At 44.1% G+C, this 23818-nt stretch overlaps 1 protein-coding gene across 2 annotated transcripts in view; it reads right to left on the bottom strand.

Annotated features, from left to right (window-relative positions):
• Nucleotides 1-2262: 2262 nt before the first annotated feature.
• The window catches only part of CNOT11 (CCR4-NOT transcription complex subunit 11), a 36345-nt gene continuing 14789 nt past the window's right edge, over nt 2263-23818 (bottom strand). Inside the window, exons 6-7 of one of the 2 annotated variants that reach the window (XM_077482648.1) lie at nt 12877-12973; nt 2263-4329 (exon numbers count right to left, since the gene is read on the bottom strand). In XM_077482648.1, coding sequence (XP_077338774.1) covers nt 4132-4329; nt 12877-12973 — 295 coding nt within the window. In that variant the 3' untranslated portion in view covers nt 2263-4131. The remainder of the gene's footprint in view (nt 4330-12876; nt 12974-23818) is intronic. The other variant, XM_077482649.1, reaches the window with a different exon arrangement.

Genomic DNA, 23818 nt, shown 5'->3' with positions numbered 1-23818 from the left:
GTATACTTTTGGATGAGGCTGCTTCACTCAGCTTCTCCAAAGAATCTGAATCTTCCTCTTCCGTTCCACCACCCTCCTCTGGGGCTGTAATGAGAGGTACTTCAATTGACCGTTTTGGGGTCTCAAGGCTCGACAGCATTAACTTAATTGCCTTTATTTCCTTCTTCACACCAAGATTAAGCCTTTACATGCCCCCGTTGCCTTTTTGTAGACTAGTTTATCTATACGTGGCTTGCAGAGCAGTTTATTCCAACCCTCTTTAAACTTGGTCATGCAACAAGGGCACTTCTTCCCTCCCAACTTCTGATTCTTTGGGCTCAGCCTAGAACAGGAGGGGGGGGACATTGTCAAACACCCTCCTTTCCTGGGTGTACCATCACCAACACCACAGTGCTAGCCCAGCAGCCATAATTGTATTCTCAAGGCCCCCTAAGGCCTGATCCAATGCAAGAGACAGATACCTAGGGACCCTTAGGCTAAGACACCCCTGTGTTTGCATGAGCTGGGCTGGCACCACTGCCACTCTGTGCCGCTTCCATGGATGTGTCCTTTTGTAACATTGTGCCGCTGCACTTGTAACCAGGCCCCGGAACACCAGCAGCTCGTGGCTGGCATTTTAATCAACCGCCAGGGATCAATCGTCCTCGTTCGCTGTGGGACCCCGAACCAAAATCTGTGTGCCGGAAGACCCCCACCACCCTCCAGTACTCCAAAGGTCGGAACTCAATGCTCGCACCCCCGCACTGCTCTCATAGTAAAAGCCACTGGCTCCGGTCCGGCAGAGGAATCGCCCCAGACCGGTGCGGCGGACGTCCAGCCTTCCCTGGGCTTTTTCTGGGGAAGTGCTGGTACCAGCTTCCACTGGAGCCTGACCAAGGGCCCATGCACGCTCCCCCTTCTAGACATCCTTGGCTCAGGGGAAACAGAGCTCCGTAACCTGCTCCTCCTCTGGTGGAGGAAACACAAAAGACTGAGGAAGGAAGACTTAACTATTTGCGCTTCCTGCCTCCGGAGGTGGAGCCCGTCTCTACTGGGCTGTCCCGGACAGACGACTGGAGAAAAAAATGCTACAGATTACAGTGTTTTCATGACCTGTCAAGAAATAGGAATGCATCAGATCACATGTAATGCATGTATACATTAATATACAGGATTTATAGTGTTAACAGTTTGCACAGCGCTTTACAACATAAGGGGAGCCAGTACAGATACAATACAATACAGGAGGAACGTCAAGATGAAGTCGTTAGTGCTGAAAGTAGATTTAGCTCCCATTGCATAACAGTTTCTCAGAAGATTGTTATCCTTCGTGTACAACATCCAGTGTTACTAAACCCACAACAGTAAAATCAGCCTGTTTATGCAGTAAAGCATGCTTGTTATACTCACTTTGGTACCCAAGGGATTAATCCTCTGCATTGTATAAAAACCCTGTTGTCTCTGAACCCCCCCCTCCCCTCCTTCTTCCACAGCCCCCAAACCATAGAATAGAGGCTAAGAGACAAGCTGCAGATACTCAGTTCTGTGTGCGTTACTAGAGTTTTTTTTTTAGTTTATTGGCAGTGCATGTACTCAGCCCAGGGCCAATCAGTATTGTCCAGAGGGTCAGGGGTCCTGGATCCTTCTAGGACAGTCAGAGCAGAAGGAAAAAAACTCCTCGTACAAGCTTTAACCAGACACTGATAGAAGTCATACAACTGATGTAAAGTATTTAGCAGTTTATATTTCCTAAAATAAATTGCATTTCCATATTCTGTATGCTGTGGGAGACCAGATATAGGGAATGCAGGGTCCTTTGTTTAGTAACACTTTAAACAAAAAAGAAACCATGCTGAATAGCTTATCATATCTGCTGGACTCGCTCTGTAATACTGAAGATGCTTTATAGCTTATCCAAACAGATTCAGTTTAATGCACCCATAACATACGCCAGCATTTGAGAGGGGAAAAAAAGTTATATCAGTTACATTATTCTAATTATAAGAAAATATGTTAAAAGCAGATGGACAACATGGGAGGTGTGAATGTTTATGGAAACACCCTATTCTAAAACCACATGGTGCCAACAAATCTGCAACTGTTCTGGACCTTTGCCTGGATTGTGCTGCTCACTGTAGAGGTAATCTTGATACTCTCTTCTCTTACTCTGGTATTTTAGCAATGACGTCTGACGAAACTCAAACTAGTACTATGTAAGCTTAGTGCAGCAAATAAGGCAGTCTACATACACATACAGCAGACAAAATAAAATAGCACGCAATGTAATTTAGACAGTATATATTTTCTGATTTTAATATTTGTACATTAAAAAATGCTATTAAATTTAGCTGAACAACAAGTCAAATATTGCTAGAATATAGTCCAGAAGGCAATAATTTACAAGCACAGTGATAACTGCCTAATGTTTACAATATGATATGCATGAACAACATATTCACTACTGCAACATTCATAAATATCTAGCATCAGATTCATGAATGATCACCACCCACCCCTGGCCCTTCTGAACTATTCTGTATTAAACCCCTTCACCCAACCCAAGGTGTTTACATCCCACAGTAACACAGCCTTTTCCAGTAGAAATCCCTCAGCAGTGTCTGCACCTGCTCAGTAAGTCCTCAAAGACTTGTATAGGGCTGTACTCAGAGTCTCAAATAAAGAAGAGTATTTCTGCCACAGATGCTGTGGTACTGAGGCAAGTAAGGAAGTGGGTCAGGGTGCTGAGCGATTAGCATTAATTTTGTCCTATAATGTAGCAAAGCGCAAACACATTTGGCAGCCAGTCATCTCATATGATCATATATGTTTTTTGTTAATGGAGTGACATTTGATAGATTTCTATCAAATCTCTACATCACTACTGTCTCTATTGCTTGTTAAAGCAAACCTGTACAAAGAAAATATGTAGGCTGCCATTGACCTCACTCTGAACATGTTTCCTGGCTTTAATATTTTGGAGTTATAGACCCAAAAAGATGGTCAAATAAAGCCAAGTGTGGGTATTATCCTGAATCAAATGGGTCAGTGTAACAGAAAGGCATGTAATATTTTGGTATAAATTAAGGTAAGTACTAGCAGCCTACATATTAGCCTCCTTCTGAAAGTACAGATTACCCAGAAATAAGCCAGAGTACTTTCTAAGCAGTGGCTTGAAGAAATTACCAATAATGTTTCTAGTAGCTGACTTCATTCATTGTTAATATAACAATGACTGCAGAAGACAATACATTACATGTAGAGCAGGTAGTCTGCAAAAGCTATAACCCTCAGTTAGCAGTGATCAGTGTCTTGATAAGAACTAGCACAAAAAATGTTTAAAATATGTACATATTGCATATTTACAGGCTGTCGAATGACAGCCCATACAGAAGCTTTCATTGACAATACCACTTACTGAAAAATTGACAGTAAGATGATCTGTTGTACATAAAGCACTCCATCATACATCGCTTAGAGACAGAAGCTCCTCCACAGGTAAATAGATTACAATCTCAGAGAATCCACCATCTTATGCTTTAAATCAAGCCACCAGCAGCTCTAAATTATATAGTGGGAGCAGAAACCAGCACAGCTTGGAGTCTGTAGGAAACCTCCTCTCAAGGTTGTCATCTATATAGACTGGAACTTGCAAGACTACAGAATACCTCAGGCACTGAGAGATCAAAGCACAAACCATGTAGAAGAAAAAACGGACTAGAAGTAAATAAGCTGCCTTATAAAACAGCTCAGTTTTACAGGTGCTTTAATAAGATCACAAAATATTAACCTTCACAGAACAAGGCCCGTTTTATTTGTTTACAAATGCTGAACTGAAGCACATTTACAAAATGCACATGGTAATAGCTTTTAAAAACCATCCAGAGGCAGAAATTATCTCTATGGATAATATTTTTGCAATAAGTTAAATTGTACAGTTGAGGACCAAAATCAGATCAATCCACTGATATCCATTGAGTGGAGCTGAGCTAAGAAATAAATGAATATACTAGTAGTAGTATACATTGGCCACAATATGCTTCTAGGATAGTCCAGAATGTGGAGTATACTTGGCAACTTAAAAAAAAAAAAAAAAAAAAAAAAAAAGCCATTATGTACAAGGCAAAAAATGTCCTTGGGTAGTGTACCATTTGTTTATTTCACAGGTTTGGCCTCCTGTGGATTTTCTCCAGTATCCAAAGTCTTCAGGAGTCGGAAAAGGCCGGCTGCTTCTCGTATTCTGCTGAACTCTATACAGAAAGCCTGCACCTCTATAAACAAGTCCTGGACATTGATAATTTTGTTTCTAATCAACGACTGTAGAAAGACGCAAACCAGTCTGACCAAGCGATTCTGCAAAAAGACAAAGAACACGAAATAAGCCATACAAAACCTCATTATTAAAGACAAGCAATACCGAACATACAAGGAAGCAATGCCTTTATGGAATGACCATTTGAAAAAGAGTAAAAAACAGAAAAGCAATAGCAATACTTTTTTTTTGTTTGTTTGTTTTTTTACCACTTAAAGTGTTACTAAACCCAGGACCCTGCATTCACTATATCTGGTCTCCTACAGTACACAGAACATGAAAGGCAATCATTTTAGTAAATATAAACTGCTAAATACCTTTTCTCATCAGCAATATATAGGAGTCTTGTGACTTCTATCAGTGTTCAGGCTGAGCACTGGTTAAAGCCTGTAGGAGGAGTTTATGACTGTCCTATGAGGCTGCAGGACCCCTGACCCTCTGCCTCCCAGGGCTCTGTTCTATCAGCAGATGGATTGGGGACAGTGGAAGGAGAGGATCAGACAGGATCAAAAAGTATTTTTACGAAATGCAGGATTAACCCCTTAGGTTTCACAGCGAGTACAACAAGCATATTTTACCATACATACAGATTGATTTTTACTGTTGTGGGTTTAGCAACACTTAAAAAAAAAAGTGTATGCAAAAGTCAAAATTTAGGTTCTATGGTCAAAGTATACATTTTATATAACATCATTGAAAAAGCAATAAACAATAGCTCTTTTTGATAATCCAATATCGGCTCACTTGACAAATCTTTCAGTTTGTGAGCTCTGCCTGCCAGTTGATCATCTCTTCCAACAACTTCCTGGATTCCCTGCATGCTTTGCAGCTTCTCCTCTGCTGGTTCACTTTCAAATTTTAAGAACTACATATCCCATGGTATCTTGCTTCCTGAAAACAGGGATTTCTGCACCGACTCCACCTGCTGAAACCCCTCCTCCAAGCACCCCTGTAGTTCAGACAGCAGGCTTTGTAAAATGTGTGACACAGCAGTGCCTACTCACAGGTTATAGTGAATATGTGTCGCAGAATACAAAAAAGTAAGTGTGTGGGGATCTTCATAAAGTAAGCTGACAAACTTAAAGATCATTCTGATTAAGAGCAGTAGGCTAGAAATAATACGTGGAAATTGAACATTATAAGATTTAATTCTGGGTAATCGTTAGCTTTGGATAGTTAAGTTTTGAAAAGAAGAGGGAAGCTTTCTTGATGTCAGTGCCCCTGCTAGGGAGAATCACATCTGACAAATGTCATCAAGAAGGGAAATCCAAAAATGTCTCACAGAAATATGTGAGGCAAAATCAGCCAATGTGAACACCTGTTTCTGTGACAACTCCAAGACCCCTTTCACACTGGGGCTGCATTAGCGCTAGCTTGTTTTAGCGCTGTTTAACCACATGCCGACCAGAGCACGGCGATATACGTCAGCACAGGTGGGCTAATGGGTGAACAGGTATGTCCCTTTCAAGATGCAGCATTGTGGGCATGCCCGCCGCGTGCTCCGCAACCACAGGTCCGCGATCATGTCACCAAGCAGAAGGACAGAGAGATGCCTGTGTAAACAAGTGTCTAAAGTGTCCTCCGTAATGTTGCATTCACGATAAAAAAATAATAATTTTTTTAAATAAAAATGCCATAAAACTATCCCCTATTTTGTAGACTCTATAAAACGGCCTAAACTCAGAAAAGTATATATATATATATATATATACACACACACACATATATTATATATATATATATATATATATATATATATATATATATATATATATATATATATATATATATATATATATATATATATATATATATATATATATATACACACATACATACATATACACATATATATGCGCATTTCAAAATTGTTGCTCTTTTTGTTTATAGTGCAAAAAATAGAAACTGCAGAGGTGATCAAATACCACCAAAAGAAAGCTCTATTTGTGGGAGAAAAAAGGACATCAATTTTGTTTGGGTGCAACGTCGCGCGACTGCGCAATTGTCAGTTAAAACAACGCAGTGCCGAATCGCAAAAAGTGCTCTGGTCGGGAAGGGGGTAAATCCTTCCAGGGCTTAAGTGGTTAAGCTGCGTTTTTCACCCCAAAGGTCGTGATAAAAATGGCTATATTGCACTGCATATTCATTTCAATGGGAAGAGTATTTCGGGAGCGTTGTATACAGCTCTCCCAAACCTCTGCTTGCAGAACTGTGCCTAATGTCGCCGCAAGCGCACCACCCCAGTGTGTAAAAATGTTAGTGTTACCATACGTTAAATAAAAGTATACAATTATCTTGATTATGTATTCTAATAAATACATTTCTTACTGTAAAATTTTGATCTTCCTTAAATCGTCCGTTTCCATCATTAATGTGGGCATATGCAGCCCAATCGTGATTCCTTCCTGAAATGTGCATGGAGAGGTGTATGCTGGTTACCCAGCATGCACCTTTCGATCTCGCGATGGCCGTAGCGCCAATTTTTTGTAATGTAGCCACAACGGGCAGCAACGGAGGAAGGTCCCACCCCAGTGTTATGACAACATAACGTGATAACATGCCCTCGGCGCTGCCCACTGACTCCTGGGAAATGACAGACATCTCCCAGAAGCAGATTACAAGGGACCCCCTAGCAACAGACAAGAAAAAAAATAATAATTCCACGGGTTATTTAGATTTAATGCAGCACAATAGTGGGCAAAAAAAAAAAAAAAAAAGTGCCTGGAACGCCACTTTAAAGTGGTTCACAAAAACAAAAAAAAAAACCCCTGCAAGACAAAAGGCATAATGAGCTAGTATGCATAGCTCATTATGAATTACTTACCTGAGATCGAAGTTCCTGCAGCTGTCACCGCTTCGGCGGCCAACATTGCTCCCAGAGTTACGTCTGGGTATCAAGGGATCCGGCGCTGATTGGCCAGAGCCGCGATGAGGTCACTCCCGCAAATGCGCACTGGAGCCGCTGGTAACGGCACACTCACTGAAGCAACGGCATGTACGATGACATTGGCACATGCAAATACAGGGGATATCTCCTAAACCGCTCAGGTTTAGAAGATATGCGGGGTAGCTACAAGTAAGCCTTATTATAGGCTTACCTGTAGAAAAAAAAAAAAAATGGAATTACGTACCGGTAATGTCCTTTTCCAGGAGTCTTTCAGGACAGCCACCTTAGAGAGACACCGGCTCCTCCCCTCTGAGGAAACACCGCCTTCATTTTCATGATTTAAGCCTCCTCCTCCCTTCGTTCCTCAGTTCTTCCAGAGTACCTCCGGCCAACTGGGGAGACACAAGAACACGTCAAACAAATAAACTTTTTAAGTCTTACCTGACGGCCTCATGTAATGAGTTCCCGATGATCTGCAAACAATTTGGGTGGGAACCGGTGCTGTCCTGAAAGACTCCTGGAAAAGGACATTACCGGTACGTAATTCCATTTTTCCCCAATCGTCTTTCAGGACAGCCACCTTAGAGAGGATAAGCGAGTATATTACCTTAGGGTGGGACCACTGCCTGCAGTACTATACGGCCAAAGGCTTGGTCTTTGGCTGACAGAAGATCCAGTCTATAATGTTTCACAAACGTAGAAACACTGGACCACGTTGCAGCACTACAGATCTGTGCAGGAGATGCCCTAGCCCACTCTGCCTGAGAAGATGCTACCGCCCCGGCTGAGTGTGCTCTAACCCCAACTGGAGGATCTAACCCCCCTGTCACGTAAGCCTGTCCAATGGCTAACCTTAACCATCTAGCTATCGTACGTTTAGAGGCTTTGGAACCCTTCCTAGCCCCAGAAAACAACACAAAAAGTGAATCAGATTTCTTGAACTGACCTTGTGCAATCCAAATAATGAAGAACACATCTTTTAACATCTAATCTGTGACACATGTGTTCCTGTTCTCTTACTGGATTCGAACAGAAAGTAGGTAGCACAATCTCCTGTATTCTTATGGAAACTAGAGGCTACCTTAGGTAAAAAAAAGGTGCCCTAATAGAAAGGGCTTCGAGTTCACTTACTCTCCTTGCTGTAGTGATTGCCACCAAAAATACAGTTTTGAGAGTGATCAATTTTAACGAGCAAGGTTCTAACGGCTCAAAAGGTTCCCCTGTGAGAACCTGTAAAACCAAAGCCAGATCCCGACTAGGAAGGGGGCGACCAAAGGCCTGGTCTTCGCCTACTTAAGGTTCTGAAGAACCTTACTATACCAAGGACTGACATTAGATGTCTATCCAGAAATACGCTTGAAACGGATACCTGACTCTCCAATGTTTCGGGGCTAACCTTTTATCTGCCCCTGACTGCAGGACCTCTAGAACGGCCCCCGAGCTGTGCTCATTGAAGGAGTTCTCTGAGCACCAGTTATTGAACCGCTTCTATACCTTCAGGAAAATGGTCTGAGCTTCCATTTACCTGCAATTCAAAAGAGTGGCTACTAACAGTCTGAGACCCCTTTGCCGTTCGGTAATTCCTCAGTAGCCAAGCTGCAAGGTTCCACCTGGGGACAGCAGATTGGACACCGGGAAAAAACCCCGGGGAGTTCCACTGACAGGGCCTTCAGAATGGAGAACCACGGCCTCCTGGGCCAATGAGGTGCGATTAGACAGAGATGGTAATCTCCACCTGAAACTTCCTTAACTCTGCAGGAATCAGGACGGGAATCAGGACGGGAAGGGGGAAAGCATAGCACCTAGAGAAACCCTAAGTCTGTGCTTAGTGCGTCTGCTTCCGACATCCCATCTCCCCTGCTCATAGAACAGGAGATGGCTTCTTTCGCGTTTTCCCTTGGGGCAAAAGAAGTCTATCGAAGGAATCCCCCTCCACCGGGTGATCACTTCGAAAACGTCCTGTTTGAGAACCTGGTTGCTCTCTCCCCGCGTTCTCCCTCCAATTTTGAGGGTCTCTTTGACTCCTTCCTCCTTGGATATTGGCCAAATCCACTCTAGGCCTTGTGATAAACATGCTCCCCTATCCCACCAAAGGGACTTTAAAATACGGGCTGTGTAGTATTATCTCAATGGTCTAAGTCGGCTATTCACTGCTACCTTGACAGCACAGGACTGTCAGCTGTGACCTTTGCCATTCGGTGATCAGTCGTGAGCCACCGTGCTAAGGCTAGCAACGGACACCCTCGTGATTTGGCACAGGGTGGACTAGAACTCAGACACACGCAATCCAACCGCAGACTGCGCCTTTGGGAGACGGCGCGCATTGTCACACGCCACCGCTCCTGGCTTCTTTACCTGAGTTAGAACCGAAACCAAAAGAGTCCTAAGACCCTCTACTGTGGCCCCAAACCTTCAAGATGGATAGTTTGCAGAGGACGGTAACGCAACCCCGTCCACTGAACAGCTAGGAGCGTGGAAGTCAGAAAGCTCAACCTGACCCTCTTCACCCAGGAAGGTGACCCCTTGGGAAGAAGTTTAAGATGAGTTTCCCTAGGTTCAGAGGCCAACCCAAGCTCACTAATAGGTCCCTTGTAAGCTATGGATCCCCGTTCAACTGCGCCAGAGAAGGGACAAACAGGAGAAGATCGTCGAGATACACGATCACAGAGACTACCCTGAGACGCAGGAAGGACAGAACCTCTACCATCGCTTTGGTGAAGATACGAGGGAGAAGGGGATAGCCCAAAGGGGAGTGCTTTAAACTGAAGGTGTAGCACCCCTACAGAGGTTATTACTGCCAGCATGAGGAAACGCTGGTGGTTCTCTGCGATGGGAATATGCAGGTATGCATCCTTACTATCGATGCCCTGAAACAGTTTTGGTGGAAGAGGTGCCCTCACCCCGTGACTAAAACCAACCAAAAGCTTCTGTAGGTGACCAAGACACCCAGATTATTCAGGTTCAGGATGAGCCTGAACTTTTCCGAAGGCTTGTGAACCATAAAAGAGAGGATAGAAGCCTTGCCTGTTTAACCTGCTGGGACCTTTGTTACCACTTCCTATTCCTCTAACTCCTGCAGAGGAAAGAAAGGCACATCTTGTCAGCTCAGTGACAAGGAGTCTCAAAAGGGGGAAGCTCTGAAAACTCCACACGGTAACCTCTTTTGATGATCCCCAACACAAACTGATTGGAGGTGATCGTCTCCCACTTGGGGAGGAAGGACCCTTTTTAACTGCTCCCCCTATTTTATCTTAAGGGGAAAGGCCTCTTTCTTATAAGCCGTGCGATAGCACTGCTTCAAGACCTGGCCCAAACAGCAGGTCTCCCCTAAAGAGGAATTCCACCGAGCTTTGATCTGGACGCCCTGTCCCTCTGCCATGTCTACAGCCTTAAGGCTCTCCAGGCTGAGTTGGTCAGAGCCGAGGACCTTGCATACAATCGAATGGATTGAGCCGAAGCATCCGCAGAGTATGCCAACGCCTAAAGCAGCACGGGAAAAGGAGGATAGAAAGACTCCTCTGCCGTCATTGCTTCATCTGGATAAGCCAATACTTTGTACTACGAGCCACCACTGTGGCTGCTATGGCAGGCTTAGAGATTTCCTTATGGTAAATCTTCAAACCATAGGGTCTGAAAGTACCCCCATGTCCCCAGGGACAGGTCAGTATGCCTGGACATCTGAGAAAAGGCCGCATCTAATCTGGGGGATTTTATTCCAGATGAGAACCTCCTCTTCCACCCAAGGAAACCTTGATTTAATGCACCAGAAAAGAAAAGCTTTCTATCTGGATCCTGCCATCCTTGATGGCATCGATCAAGACGTCATGACCCGGGAACACCCGCTCCCCCTAGGCCCTAGTACATCTGATAGTGGGGTGACAGTGCCTGCTAAGTGACTTGGAAAGCCCTCAAGAGCCTTTCCATCTCATCCAGGGGAAGTTTATACCGTGAGGTTCTTTTGGGTTCCCCATCCAAGTCCTCACCCTCAGTCTCCCTCTGGGAGTCTGAGACGGCCCTGTCAACTTCTTCCTCAACTTCCCTCTGGAACCCTCTGGATTCTCCCTAACCTGTGGGAGGAAAAACCATTGGGTTAGGTGGAACACTCTGCTGTGCTGGTGAAAAGAGTGCTCTGGAGCTGAGGGCATTGAAAACTTCACAGAAGCCGCCAGATCTGCACCCTGTTCTGCTGCCTGCTTTCTAATGGCACCCAAACAGAGCTACGGACTGAGCTATCCAGGCCTTTAATACACTCCTAACAAAGTGCCTTGAACCAGGAATTCCCCAAAGAGGCTCTACATGAAGGACACTTCCTCCAAGAACCAAGGGGGACCTGCTTAAGTCTTTCTGAGATACCGAAGCAAAAGAGAGAGAGCAGCATAAACTTTAAAAAGAAAAGAAACACCAGCACTACTTAAGAGGACCACCGGGAGTGCCCAGGATCAAACTCCGCCTGGATCCCCGACGCACTGCCCTTCCCCCCGACCACCTAGGGGGAAAACACACCAGCGGAGCTACTGGTTATAAGGTAAGGGAACCCCTCTCCAGGGCTATTACCTTTGAGTGGCTGGTGCTGATATCTCCAGGAGTTCTTGAAGCCTCTGCTTCGGACATTCTCCCGTTGAGGAAGCTTGGTACGAACGTGCCTCCAACAGCTACCTGTGCAACTGTAGAAAGAGGCTGCACCAGCCGAACGCTAGGTTCCCCTTCACGTGCCGCGTCCGGAACCGGAAGACGCGGATCGAACGAAGGGGTCCGCCCCCACCGGAACTGACGTCGCCCGCCTACCGGTCCGGCTTCCAGCTCCCAGCCGGCTGTATACACAGGGGGGCCCTGGACGCCTTCGTTTAGCGCCCCACTGGGCGAAACGCAGGGATGAACCTCCCCAAAACTTCTTGCTTTCCCCAAGCGAAGATTGGAGTGCGTGTAAAGGTCAGTCGGGTGTTCAGCTTCCCCAGCCGACCGGACTGTTTGCTCCGTTGAAACACCCACGGGTGAATGAACGGACGACCCCATAAACTTCCTGCTTCCCCAAGCGAAATTTAGGGTATATGGACAGTACGAACACTTCAGCTCCCCGCCGATAGGACTGTCCCGGACCGACCGATAAATGGTCGGATAGCCGAATGGGGCCGGGGCTCCGCTCGGATAGCTTCAGTTTCACCAACCGAATTCAGCTTTCAGGTTCCTTGGCGATGTCTCCCCGCCGGAGGAAACACCATAACTGAGGAACGAAGGGAGGAGGAGGCTTAAATCATGAAAATGAAGGCGGTGTTTCCTCAGAGGGGAGGAGCCGGTGTCTCTCTAAGGTGGCTGTCCTGAAAGACGATTGGGGAAAAAAGTGTTGTAAGGGTTTAAAACCACTTTAAGACGAGGCAAGATTAAATGTTGCAGTGGTGACAAATGTCTGGAGAGTTTTTCTCTAAGTTACCATTAGAAAAAAAAAAAAAAGAAAAAAAAAAAAATTTGAATTTTTAAAATGGTGTCTCCAGGAAAGAACATGAAGAAAGCAAAAGCAGCTCATGTTGTTTTCAGAGCGCTAGTTGTTGAGCTACAGGAGACTGAGCGTTCATATGTGAATGCCCAATCATTTACAATTACATGGACTTTTGTTTGCCAAGTTTTGGAGTTTTGGAGCTTTGAGCTTCCAGCTGAAAAAAAGCTCAGGTGCGATTGGGGCCTTACATTCACAGAAAACACCTACCTGCATATATTTGTCCTTAATTTGCTCACAGGTGGATATGCAATTTGATATATAAAGGTGAATAAATTCAGGAGGAAGATCAACTGCAGTTGTTAGCCTGCAGAATAAAACAAGAAGATAGGATTAAAATGGATGCATTAAGAAAGCCACCAGTATGATAAACAGAACTAAACAAATGATGAGGGGAATGGATGGCCAGTTGTTAAAGTGGTTTTAAACCTAAGACATGAAATATTAACAAAGCAAACATCGCATGATTGATGTTATAGTTAAATGAGAAATTAGAATCTATACTGTCTGATTCTCATGACCAGTTTCTGCATGTTTGGCAGCCCTGGATAACCTATGTCCATAGGACATTTTTCAGGTGCATGGTCTTCCGCGACCACTCCTTTTTCCTCTTTCCTTTCCCCACCATTCCTCTCTTTTTCCTGCATCTTTAACCTCCTACTTATCTTGGGAGGTATTCTTTATACTATACATTTTCATATACCTTAGTCCAGTGGTTCTCAACTCCAACAGGCCATGTTTGCATATTTTCCTTAATTGTGCACAGGTGCTTTAAATCAGAGTCAATGGCTTGGTATTTTGGACAGCCATTTTATCTAATGCCGCGTACACACATAGCAGACTATCCGGCGGACTTAGTCTGGCAGACTTTCCGAACGAGCTACCTGCTCACACACGGTACTTTTGCGGCGGACTAATACGGCGTACTAATACGGCGTACTAAGTCTGCCGGACTATCCGCCGTACTTTTGAAATGAACGGACTCGCCCACACAGGCGGAAGAAAGTCCGCTCATTTTGAGCGCATCTCCAGGTAGCCGGGACCAGCGAAGGAGGCGTTGCTGGCCCCGTCACCTGGTATGGACTTAAAGGGGAATCCCTACGCCGAAAAATCGGCATGGCCCCCCCCATATCAGACCCTTATCCGAGGTACATTGTACCCCATACTCATTCACATAGGGTGGGGTGGGGGGCCGGGATCCGGGGGCCCCCTTATTCCGATAAGCCCCCCGCCCGCAGACCCCGACAACCAACAGCCAGGGTTGTCGGGAAGAGGCCCTTGTCCTCATCAACATGGGGACAAGGTGCTTTGGGGTGGGGGGGGGGCCGCGCAGCTTCCCCAAGGCACCCCCCATGTTGAGGGCACGCGGCCTGGTATGGCTCAGGAGGGGGGCCTCACTCGTCCCCATCCCCTTTCCTGGCCGGCTGGGTAGCGTGCTCGGATATGAGTCTGATATGGATCTAGGGGGGACCCCCACACCGATTTTTTGGCGTAGGGATTCCCCTTTAAGTCCATACCAGGTGACGGGGCCAGCGACGTCTCCTTCGCTAGCCTCAAAATGAGCGGACTTTTCTCCGGACGGGAAAAGTCCGTTCATTTCAAAAGTAGAGGTCGACCGATATGGGTTTTTCTCTGGCCGATGCCGATATTTAGAAATCATGGCGGCCGATAGCCGATATATGATGCCGATTTTTTTGGGCCGATATGTTAGGCCGATTTTATTTTATTTATTTATTTTTTTCCTTTTTTATTTATTATTATTTTTTTTTAATCCCCCTTGATTTAACACACCTTTCCCACTGGGGTGTTTTTCAGGCGCTTTTGGGCTAAAAATAGAGCCTGTAAAGTGCCTGCAAAATGGCTCCCCTGCAGTCTGTGTGAAAGACAGAGTGCTTTCACACTGAGGCGATGCGCAGGATCTTAAAAAAAAGTCCTGCAAGCAGCATGTTTGGAGTGGTGTATACCGCTCCTCCACCACTCCTGCCCATTGATATGAATGGGCACCACTGTCGAAGCGCATGCAATGCGATTTGGCAGCAGTGCTTCATGGGCTCATTTAACCTCTTCCTTGGCCGCTAGCTGGGTTATATGTGCCCCACTAGCAGCCAAATAGCACCGCTAAAATGATTGTAAAGAGCCGCTAAAACTTGCGTTTTACCATCAATGCCTGCCCGCTCCAGTGTGAAAGCAGCCTTCATAAGCGATACAGAAAATTTCTTACATTTAAACATTTATTAAAAAAACAAAACTTCCAATCAGTTTACTTGTATGTATGATTTAGATTAAAAAAAAAAAAAAAAAAAAAAAAACAACCTATATATTAAATGAAAACAGGTAGTCAAAACTTTTGGACGAAAAAAAAAAAAAAAAATGGGCTAACTTTACTGTTTTTATTTTATTTTTTAAATAGTGTATTTTTTTTCCCAAAAAAAAATGCATTTGAAAGACCTCTGTGCAAATGCCGTGTGACATAAAATATTGCAACAACCGCTATTTTATTCCCTAGGATCTCTGCTAAAAAAATATATATAATTTTTGGGGGGTCTAAGTGATTTTCTGGCAGAAAATACAGGATTTTTACTTGTAAGCAACAAGTGTCAGAAAAGATTTAGTCTTTAAATGGTTAAACTGAGAACTTCTACACATGGAGATGATTTCATTCATTCAAGTGTAAACATTGTATCTTTCTGTTCTTTTCTTGGCAGCCTGCCCAGAGAGGAGGAAAAGTCTTTGGAGGACTCAGGCAACTTACACTGACTTCTATTACAGAAGTCATTTCCAAGTCCGCTGTAGTTCTAAATCGGCTTTTTATCAGCACAATCGGCCGATGCCGATTAATTAAAAAACGGCAAATATCGGCCGATATATCGGTCGACCTCTATTCAAAGGTACGGCGGACTGGCACACACACGGCCGTTCTGTCCACCGAAATGCGAGTCCAGCGGACAGATTGGAGTGCAAAAATACTTTGGGTAAAAAAAAAAAAAAAAGTCCGCCGGAGTCTACACACGGGCGGATTGTCAGGCGGACTTGAGTCCGCCGTACTTTTCCACCAGATTGTTTGATCGTGTGTACGAGGCATAAGAGATATTCCCAATACAGGGCCTGATAGGGGAACTCAAGGACTGAGGTGGAGAACCAATGACATTCTTCCGATTCAATAACAGAGAGCATGTTGTACATCCCAGGCTTTCTCCACAGTTCCTGGGAGGTATGGCCACCATAGATTTTCCTTTTTGTTTTTGGTTACTGGCAATAACATTTGAGCATCGCATTTATAAAGTGGATTCATTTAATGATTTCATGCTTTACTTATCGCAACTTTCTTTTATCCTCCTGTATTTTGGAGCCATTATCCGATTAATGTGCACTCCGGATAATTTTCCCAATCAGTTGGCTCTGTACAGTTGTGCTCATAAGTTTACATATCCTGACAGAATTTATGATTTCTTGGCCATTTTTCAGAGAATATGAATGATAAACACAAAAACATAACTGTCACTCATGATTAGTGTTTGGCTGAAACCATTTATTATCAAATCAACTTTGTTTACTCTTTAAATCATAATGGCAATAGAAACTACCCAAATGACCCTGATCAAAAGTTTACATACCCTGGTGATTTTGGCCTGATAACATGCACACAAGTTGACACAAAGGGGTGTGTGTGTGTGTGTGTGTGTGTGTGTGTGTGTGTGTGTGTGTGTGTGTGTGTGTGTGTTATATATACACACACACACACACACACACACACACACACATATATATACACATATTGTATGTATATGTGTAATATAAATTTTATATATATATAGATATAGATATCCAGGGAATTAAGAATGCCAATTAGCAGTGTTCAAACTAATCAGGAAATGGAAATGAGGGGTTCCATTGAAACCAAACCACGGTCAGGTAGACCAACTAAAATTTCAGCCACAACTGCCAGGAAAATAGTTTGGGATGCAAAGAAAAACCCAGAAATAACTTCAGGTGAAATGTGCAAAAATCCTACCAAGCAGTGTAGAATGAGCGGCGCTAAATACTGAGTGAATATGCCAATAATACACACTCTCAACTCAAATGTATCCAATAAAGTATACACATAACATAGATAACATTGTTGTTGAAGTGAATAATTGCAACAAATGATATGAATGAATAAATAGTGTCCAGTTTTTAAACACAAAAATTCCAACATTCATTAGATGGTGACCAGTGAATTATAATTTTAATTGACTTCCAGGAACAGGAACTGTGCAGCACAGCCCAGAAGAGTTGAGGTGCTCTGGGCTGTGCTGCACAGTGTGTAAAGAGGATTAATCGGGAGCTGTGCATTTGCCTCTGACAGGCACCTGAAGATCTAGTGGGGTGCTGTGCTGCACAGTGGTGTAGTGGTTAGCACTCTCACCTAGCAGTAAGAAGGGTCAAATCCCAACCACGACACTACCTGCCTGGAGTCTGCATGTTTTCCCTGTGCCTGCGTGGGTTTCCTCCCACAATCTAAAGACATGCAGGTAGGTTAATTGGCTTCTGTCCAAAACTGGCCCTAGTATATGAATGAGGACCTTGGATTGTGGGCTCCTTGAGGGTACGGACCAATGTGAGTGCAACGTACAGGGATAGGAACAATTGTAGACACTCACTCAGGTTGAACTGAATGGGCTGGTGTCTTTATTCAACCTTACTAACCATGAAACCATCTGTCACGCTTCATCCCTGTGAAAAGAGGGTTTAAGCGTCTATAGCCAAACACGGCAGTGTGAGGCATAAACAGCTGTTGAGTGTGTGCACATAAGGGGATTGAAGTCACAGTCAGGGCAGTGTGGTGGCGGAGTGTTCCTGGAAATATTTATGAATTATAATTGATTCACTGGTCACCATCTAATGAACATTGGACTTTTTGTGTTCAAGAACTGGACACTTTATATATTTATTCATTCATATAATTTGTTGCAATTATTCACTTCACAGGGTGTTGCTATTATAGATTAAAGTGGTAACAATCAATGTTATTATTGTTATGCGTATACTTGGATACACTTGAGCTGAGAGTGTGTATTTGCATATTCACCGAGTATTTAGCACCGCTCATTCTACAATGCTTGGTAGGATTTTTGCACACCATCACTTAATTGTCTTTATATATTCTTTTTTGGGTAATGTTTGGCCCATACGGTGGTTGCAGCACCATTGGCCATTATTTATTCATATTCCATTGGAGCGCAGGATTAACCGTTCTATTTATCTATTAAAAAGAGGTGGATCGCTGATGTTTTGGGGATGGGTGAGCTACAAAAAGGTACAGGAAATTAAATCAAAATTGATAGCAGTATGAATGCAGTATGTTATCAAAAAATACTGGAGGAACATTTGCACTCATCAGCCAGGAAGCTGCACATGGGACGTACTTGGACATTCCAACATGACAATGATCCAAAACACAAGGCCAAGTCAACCTGTCAGTGGCTACAGCAGAATAAAGTAAAGGTTCTGGAGTGGCCACCTCAGCCTCCTGACCTCAATAATCATTGAGCCACTCTGGAGAGATCTCAAAAACGTGTGATAATGCAAGATAGCCAAAGAATTTACAGGAACTGGAGGCTTTTGCCAAGAGGAATGGGCAGATTTACCATCTGGGAAGATAAAGAGCCTCACCCACAAATGACTTCAAGCTGTCATTGATGTTAAAGAGGGCAATACACTTTATTAAGAACTGGGATATGTAAACTTTTGATCAGGGTCATTTGTGTAGTTTCTGCTGCGATTATGATTTTAAAAGAGTAAACACAGTTGATTGATAATAAATGGTTTCAGCTAAACACTAACCATGAGAGAAAGAAAAGTTTGTGTTATTCATATTCTCTGAAAAATGGCCAAGAAATCATAACATTATGTAAACTTATGAGCACAACTGTATATGCCTTTACAATCTTAATAAAAACCCTTTGTAAGAAATATGAACAAAGCATATACCACTATAGTGTTTACCTTTCTCAATTATGACTGCCTAAGGCGACCTGGACACGACCGCTGTGGCGATTTGCAAAACGACTTCTATATAGAAGTCAATGCAAGTCGCCCCCAAAGTCCTACAGGAACCTTTTTCTAAGTCAGAGCGACTTGTGTCGCTCTGATTAGAATGGTTCCATTGTACAGAACGGGGCACTACTTGCCAGGCGGCTAAGTCGTCTGACAAGTCGTCCCAGTGTGAACTGACCCTTACAGACCACTTTGACCTACAGGCAAGCCTAGATTAAGGCTTACATGTAGGTTCATGAAATATCTCCTAAATCTCTGCGGTTTAGGAAATATTTGCAAAAAGACAAGCACCGCTGTCTACGGCGCATGTGCCGTAGACAGCGGCACGCAGGTGCACTGAGCAAGCCGCTGCTACCAGTGATATGCAGTTAGTGGCGGCTCCCGTGCGCATGCGCGGGAGCGATGTCATCGCTGCTCCAGTGCTGTGAGTGGCTGGAGCAAAAATATCCGGAAGAAGATGGACGCATTGTGCTACAGGGGACAGCGGTGACATCGCTGGCTCCTGGGTCAGGTAAGTGACACATAATGGGCTACTATGCGATGCATACTAACCCATTATGCTTTACCTTTGCATGGAGACAACGAGGATGTAAACCCATCAGGGTTCACTTCCTCTTCAATAGAACCAAGTGTCAGTTGTTTTAGCTGCTCCGTTTCTTTGCCATCGACATTAATCCCTTTTGACGTTTTTCTAACACCAAGCGAAAAAAAATTTAAATAAATTATAGGGAAGGAAGAGCTGATTGACAAATTGAAAACCTCAGCTCAGGGGGAGGGGGGGAGTTGTCCCTACCCTTCAATCAGCTCAGACCTCTCCACACTGGGCTCTGCAGTATCATATCAGCTTTCCACTCCCTTTTCTCTGACTGCTCATACAGACTATATAAATGCTGGACTTTAATCAGAGAAGACAGTAGATCAACAGGTACAACTTTATGCAAGAGGATTTGCTTTATCTCTGTGCATCACCTTCACTGGATGGAGATAGAGATTGTATGTACGTGTGTGTGTGTGTGTGTGTGTGTGTATACACATACATACACATATATATTATCGATTAATCGGCCGATTATTTTTCGATTAATCGGATAAAATCATATTATTAAAAAAAAGAAAAAAAAAAAACGCACAATATGAAAAATAAACGCACAATGTAAAAATGAATCAATTATCAAATGTTGATCTATAAATTAGACCACGTGATGAATATATATCTCAGAGTGCACAATGACTAAATAAAAAAGCCAATACTATTAAAAATATATATATATATATATATATATATATATGAAAGAACGCTTGTCACAATTGAATTTAAATTGTGCAGATACAATAATGCAAATATTAGTCCTCTAATTAACAAGATTTGCACATTGCACAGATTTTACAAAAACACACCCACTAATTTCATTTTAATTTTTGTATATTTTACATTTCCTGGGGTTATAAAACATCAGAGTAGAGCGCTTTTACTACCTGTATTTATAACATTGGTATACTGTTCCAACTTTTTGTTGCGAGCCTGGGGTAGTGGCAGCCCTCTTATATCCACCATTCTTTTGCAGCTTATCCATAGCGCAAACCCCCTTTTTTCTGTTATTATCTGTCCAACTCCGCCCGCCCGCAAGTCTCCGCCCGCTTCAGTCCATACTTTCTCTGCCGCTAAAGAAATATCCTGCGCATGCGCTGTTAATAGCATTGAAGTGGCGCATGCGCGGTAAAGGGCCGCCGTCAGCTGTTTCAGTGACGGTGTAGTGTCATATTTTGCTGCCTATCACAGAATGCTACGGAAGTGACGTTGCCGCCAGAAATTGCGTACTGCGCATAGCGTTCCAAACACTCGCGCCGTGCGTTCCAACATAGTTTCGGCAATACGGTTCAGCGAAACCATCACATAATGTTACGGAAGTGACGTTACAGACAACACAAACACTGGGCCGTGCGTTACAACACTAATACTTCCCTTGTTACCTAGTATCATTATTTACCAACCATGCTGAGCTACGTGCCGTGTTAGGTTCTGCATTGCTGGGACTTGTAGTGCCTATCCTGAGCTACATGCTTCAATGTTCAGTGTCCTCATCCTTATCCCCGTGCTTCAATGTTCAGTGTCCTCATCCCTATCCCCGGGCTTCAATGTTCAGTGTCCTCATCCCTATCCCCCTGCTTCGATGAGGACACTGAACATTGAAGCTCGGGGATAGGGATGAGGACACTGAACATTGAAGCACAGGGATAAGGATGAGGACACTGAACATTGAAGCACAGGGATAAGGATGAGGACACTGAACATTGAAGCATGTAGCTCAGGATAGGCACTACAAGTCCCAGCAATGCAGAACCTAACACGGCACGTAGCTCAGCATGGTTGGTAAATAATGATACTAGGTAACAAGGGAAGTATTAGTGTTGTAACGCACGGCCCAGTGTTTGTGTTGTCTGTAACGTCACTTCCGTAACATTATGTGATGGTTTCGCTGAACAGTATTGCTGAAACTATGTTGGAACGCACGGCACGAGTGTTTGGAACGCTATGCGCAGTACGCAATTTCTGGCGGCAACGTCACTTCCGTAGCATTCTGTGATGGGCAGCAAAATATGACACTACACAACGGAGCCGCACCGGAAGTGACGGGGTTACAATACAACACCGCCGCCGGGTGTGCCAAGATGGCCGCCAGCTCCGGAGCTAGGCCGAAGCCGCGGCCTTTCCTAAGGCCGCAGCCACGGACCGCTCCGCGGATCGCATGGTGCGGACCGACTAATCGATAATGAAAATCGTTGACAACGATTTTCATTATCGATGATGTCGATTAATCGTTTCAGCCCTAATTATATTATTATATATATATATACATACATATACACACATATACATATACACACACACACACACACACATACAGTATTTATCGGCGTATAACACGCACTTTTTTCCCCCCTTAAAATCAGGGGAAGTCGTGGATGCGTGTTATACGCCAATCCCCACTGTCTGCGAGTCAAAAATACAGAGCCGATTGCTCGGCTCCGCTCGTAGTCCCGCCTCCCTGCCGTTTCTCTAGCGAGCACTGCCGAAAAAGACAGAGCCGACTGTACTGTGTACTCGGCTTGCAGTCTCGCCCATACTGGGCGGGACTGCGAGCGGAGCCCAGCCGAATACACAGTCAGACGGCTCGGTCTTTTCCGGCAGCGCTCGCTAGAGAAACAGCAGGGAGGCGGGACTACGAGCGGAGCCGAGCAAGTCGGCTCAGTCTTTTTTGGCAGCGCTCGCTCGGTCTGTCTCGGCGGCGGAAAATTTAAACTTGGGCAAGCTGCAAATGACACTGCAAAGCTGCAAACAGCGCTGGGCAAGCTGCAAATGGCACTGATCATTCTGCAAAGATGGACAAGGCTGCAGATGCACACTGATAAGGCTGCATTGACTGCCATTTAAATGCAAGTTTTTTTTCCCTTAAAACTTCCCTCCTAAAACTTTTTCCTTAAAATGCCCTCCTAAACTTGGGGTGCGTGTTATACCCCGAGATTATATATATATATATATATATATATATATATATATATATATATATATATATATATATATATATATATATATATATATATATATATATATATATATTTTTTTTTTTTTTTTTTTACACACACACATACATATACACACACACACACACTTTAAAGGAAAACTTGCCCCAAGGAAATGCTTCAGTCGGTGACCTGGAACAAGGGTTTCCACTACACACTGACCTTACTGATATGCCTGCTTATTCCAGGTTAACTCATATTTCGCACAATACAAGCTTCTGGTAAAGCCAAGTTCTAGGCATAATTTTTTTTTTTTTATAATATTCTGATAAACAGGACCTTTAACATGCGTCTAACCTGCAAGCTGGTCCTTTTCAGGTGCCAAAGCTGCAGGAACGTAGCCCATGAGAAGTCCTTTAGACTGAGTTGGTAGACAGAGTTATGGAGAAGCACAGGCATTCTAGTCAGCATTCCTTCTCTACATGCATGTGGATATATCCCTTGCATGGCCACGTTCATAGAGTCTTGGATGAAACTTAAAAGTGGTTCTAAAGGCTGAAGGTTTTTTGCCTGCATGCAGTCTATGCAGTCTATGCAAGGTAAAAAAAAAAAAAAAAAAAAAAAAAAAACAAAACACACACACAACACCCACGCACACCTTCAATGTGCAGCACCCTACCCACCCACACACACGGCTTCGGAGCGAGAAGGCAGTTTGCTCTGGGGGCACTCAGCAGGGGGGGGGGGCCCCCAAGGAGTGCCGGCGGAGGACACAAGAGGAGAAGGAGGATCTGAGCTGCTTTGTGCAAAACCATTGCACAGAGCAGGTAAGTATAACATTTTTTATTTTTTTTTAAATAACAAACAACCCGAGCCTTTGGTGTCACTTTAAAGAACCTGAGTTTGTCCAACCTACTGAATCTAGCAAATTACCAGAAGGTAGCAATGGGGAAAGGTCATACTTAGTCCTCTCCACTAAAGCAATGCCCACCCACACGATTTCAGTTCCCAGATGTGTAAATATTATAGCAACAGTAAGGAATTTAATTGACAAAAATCAGCCACAACAAAGATAAGCCAATAAACCACTTGCCGCCCGCCATATAGCAATATGAAGTCAGCAAAGTGGTTGAGATAGCCTGACCGGACGTCATATGATGTCACCAGGATATCAAGCAGCTGTACGCCCCTAGGGGGCACGCATCACGGCGATTGTTGTTGTGGTGTGTCAGTCTGACACACCACAACTTCCGATCTAGGTAAAGAGTCTCTGACAGAGACTCTTTACCATGTGATCAGCTGTGTCCAATCACAGTTGATCACAATGTAAACAGGAAGAGCCGTTGCTCGGCTTTTTCCTCACTCGCATCTGACAGATGCAAGTAGAGAAGAGCCGATCGGCTGCTCTCCTGACGGGGGGGGGGGGTGGAGGGGGGTCTGTGCTGATTGTTTTATCAGCACAGTCCCCCCTCGAATGCCTGCCCAGGACCACCAGGGATGCCACGCTAGACCACCAGGCCATCAGTGCCCAGGCAGCTGCCAATCAGTGCCATTGAATAATGCCTGCCAGTGATACCCATCAGTGAAATCC

This window comes from Lithobates pipiens, unplaced genomic scaffold (assembly GCF_037356315.1).
Source record: "Lithobates pipiens isolate NorthernLeopardFrog02 unplaced genomic scaffold, aLitPip1_a1.2 Scaffold_16, whole genome shotgun sequence".
Lineage (NCBI taxonomy): Eukaryota > Metazoa > Chordata > Amphibia > Anura > Ranidae > Lithobates > Lithobates pipiens.
Note: the sequence above shows the minus strand (reverse complement) of the source record. Positions and strands in the feature narration are given on the sequence as shown.